This window comes from Condylura cristata, unplaced genomic scaffold, assembly GCF_000260355.1.
Source record: "Condylura cristata isolate star-nosed mole 26May11 unplaced genomic scaffold, ConCri1.0 scaffold00054, whole genome shotgun sequence".
NCBI lineage: Eukaryota > Metazoa > Chordata > Mammalia > Eulipotyphla > Talpidae > Condylura > Condylura cristata.
Genome location: NW_004567155.1, coordinates 784,736 through 785,855, shown reverse-complemented (window position 1 = coordinate 785,855; position 1,120 = coordinate 784,736). Strand labels below are relative to the sequence as shown.

The following is a 1,120-nucleotide window of genomic DNA, read 5'->3' as shown; positions in this document are numbered from 1 at the left end:
CCTCCCAGGGTGCTGGAGGGGCCCCCACTATGAGGCTCCCCCAAGCACCCCCCACCCTCGGGCCAAGGTCCAGCCGGTCTGGTGGCCTCCAGGGACAGGTGAGGACAGGGGACCGGCCGCATGACCTGCCGAGGGCCACCCTCCACCCAGCCGGCGGGGGGTGCCGCCGCCCAGCCAGGGCCTGAGGCCCCGGGCACGGGGGAAGGAGGGGCTCGGTCACCCACACCGTGCCCCAGCCGCCACCCCAGGGCCCCGCGGTCTCCTGTTCGCAGGCCGCTGGCAGGCTGCACCTCTGGCATCCTCCCCCTGGAGCCCCACCCAGGCTCTATCCCCCGACCCGGGTGACCGGGGCCCTTGGGGTGACAGCCCCATGTGGGACCCTGCGCCCAGCACAGGGCCAGGTGCAGAGGGCACGCAGCGGAAAAGGTGGGCGCGCACCTGTCCTTGCACCTCAGCCTCGGCCCCCCTCCCTCTGGGCAGGGGCCGGAGGATCAGAGCAGCTGCTTTGCGGGGACCCCCGTCCAGCCCAGCACCTCCTCCCAGGGATGTGGCCATGCCACCCCTGAAGGGCTCCGCCCCACAAGCCCCCGGGGGTGGGCCGGAGCCAGGCTCAACTCAAGAGATCCACCGCCCCACCCTGCGCCTGCCCCATGAAGCCCCCTGGCCAGCCCAGGGGCCTGTGGAGAACACAGCACTTGGGGGACTTTGCGTAGGCCAGAGCCCCTGGGCCCGGTCACCTCCGCGGTCACCTCCGCGTGGAGCTCACAAGCTGTGGCCGTGACCCTGATGCAGGGTCTGGGAGGCCCTAGACAAGGCCGCGGACCCAGCGGACCCACAGCCGGGTGTCCACCCCAGGGCGGCCTGCAGGGCCTGATGCGACTGTGGAGTTCTGGCGCCCTCTGCTGGCCAAGTCCTGAAACTGCACCCACGGGGCCTGCCGGGGTCCCAGGTGACCCTCCTCCCTCGCTCCCCCTCTGCACCCCCCTGAAGGTGACAGGGGAGGGGGCCCTGGGGGTCCTCTGGTTCCAAGCGCTTCACACAGGAACCGTCACCAGCCCACTCCCCGCTGGTCCTGTCCAGGCTAGACCAGCGCTGAGCTCAGGGCTGCGCTGCCCCCCTC

The 1,120-nt window shown here is 72.1% G+C and overlaps 1 protein-coding gene across 1 annotated transcript in view; it reads left to right on the top strand.

Moving 5' to 3' along the window:
- Positions 1-370: 370 nt before the first annotated feature.
- The window catches only part of SLC22A18 (solute carrier family 22, member 18), a 20,483-nt gene continuing 19,733 nt past the window's right edge, over positions 371-1,120 (top strand). The window contains exons 1-2 of the mRNA XM_012734326.1: positions 371-426; positions 544-709. Coding sequence (XP_012589780.1) covers positions 371-426; positions 544-709 — 222 coding nt within the window. The remainder of the gene's footprint in view (positions 427-543; positions 710-1,120) is intronic.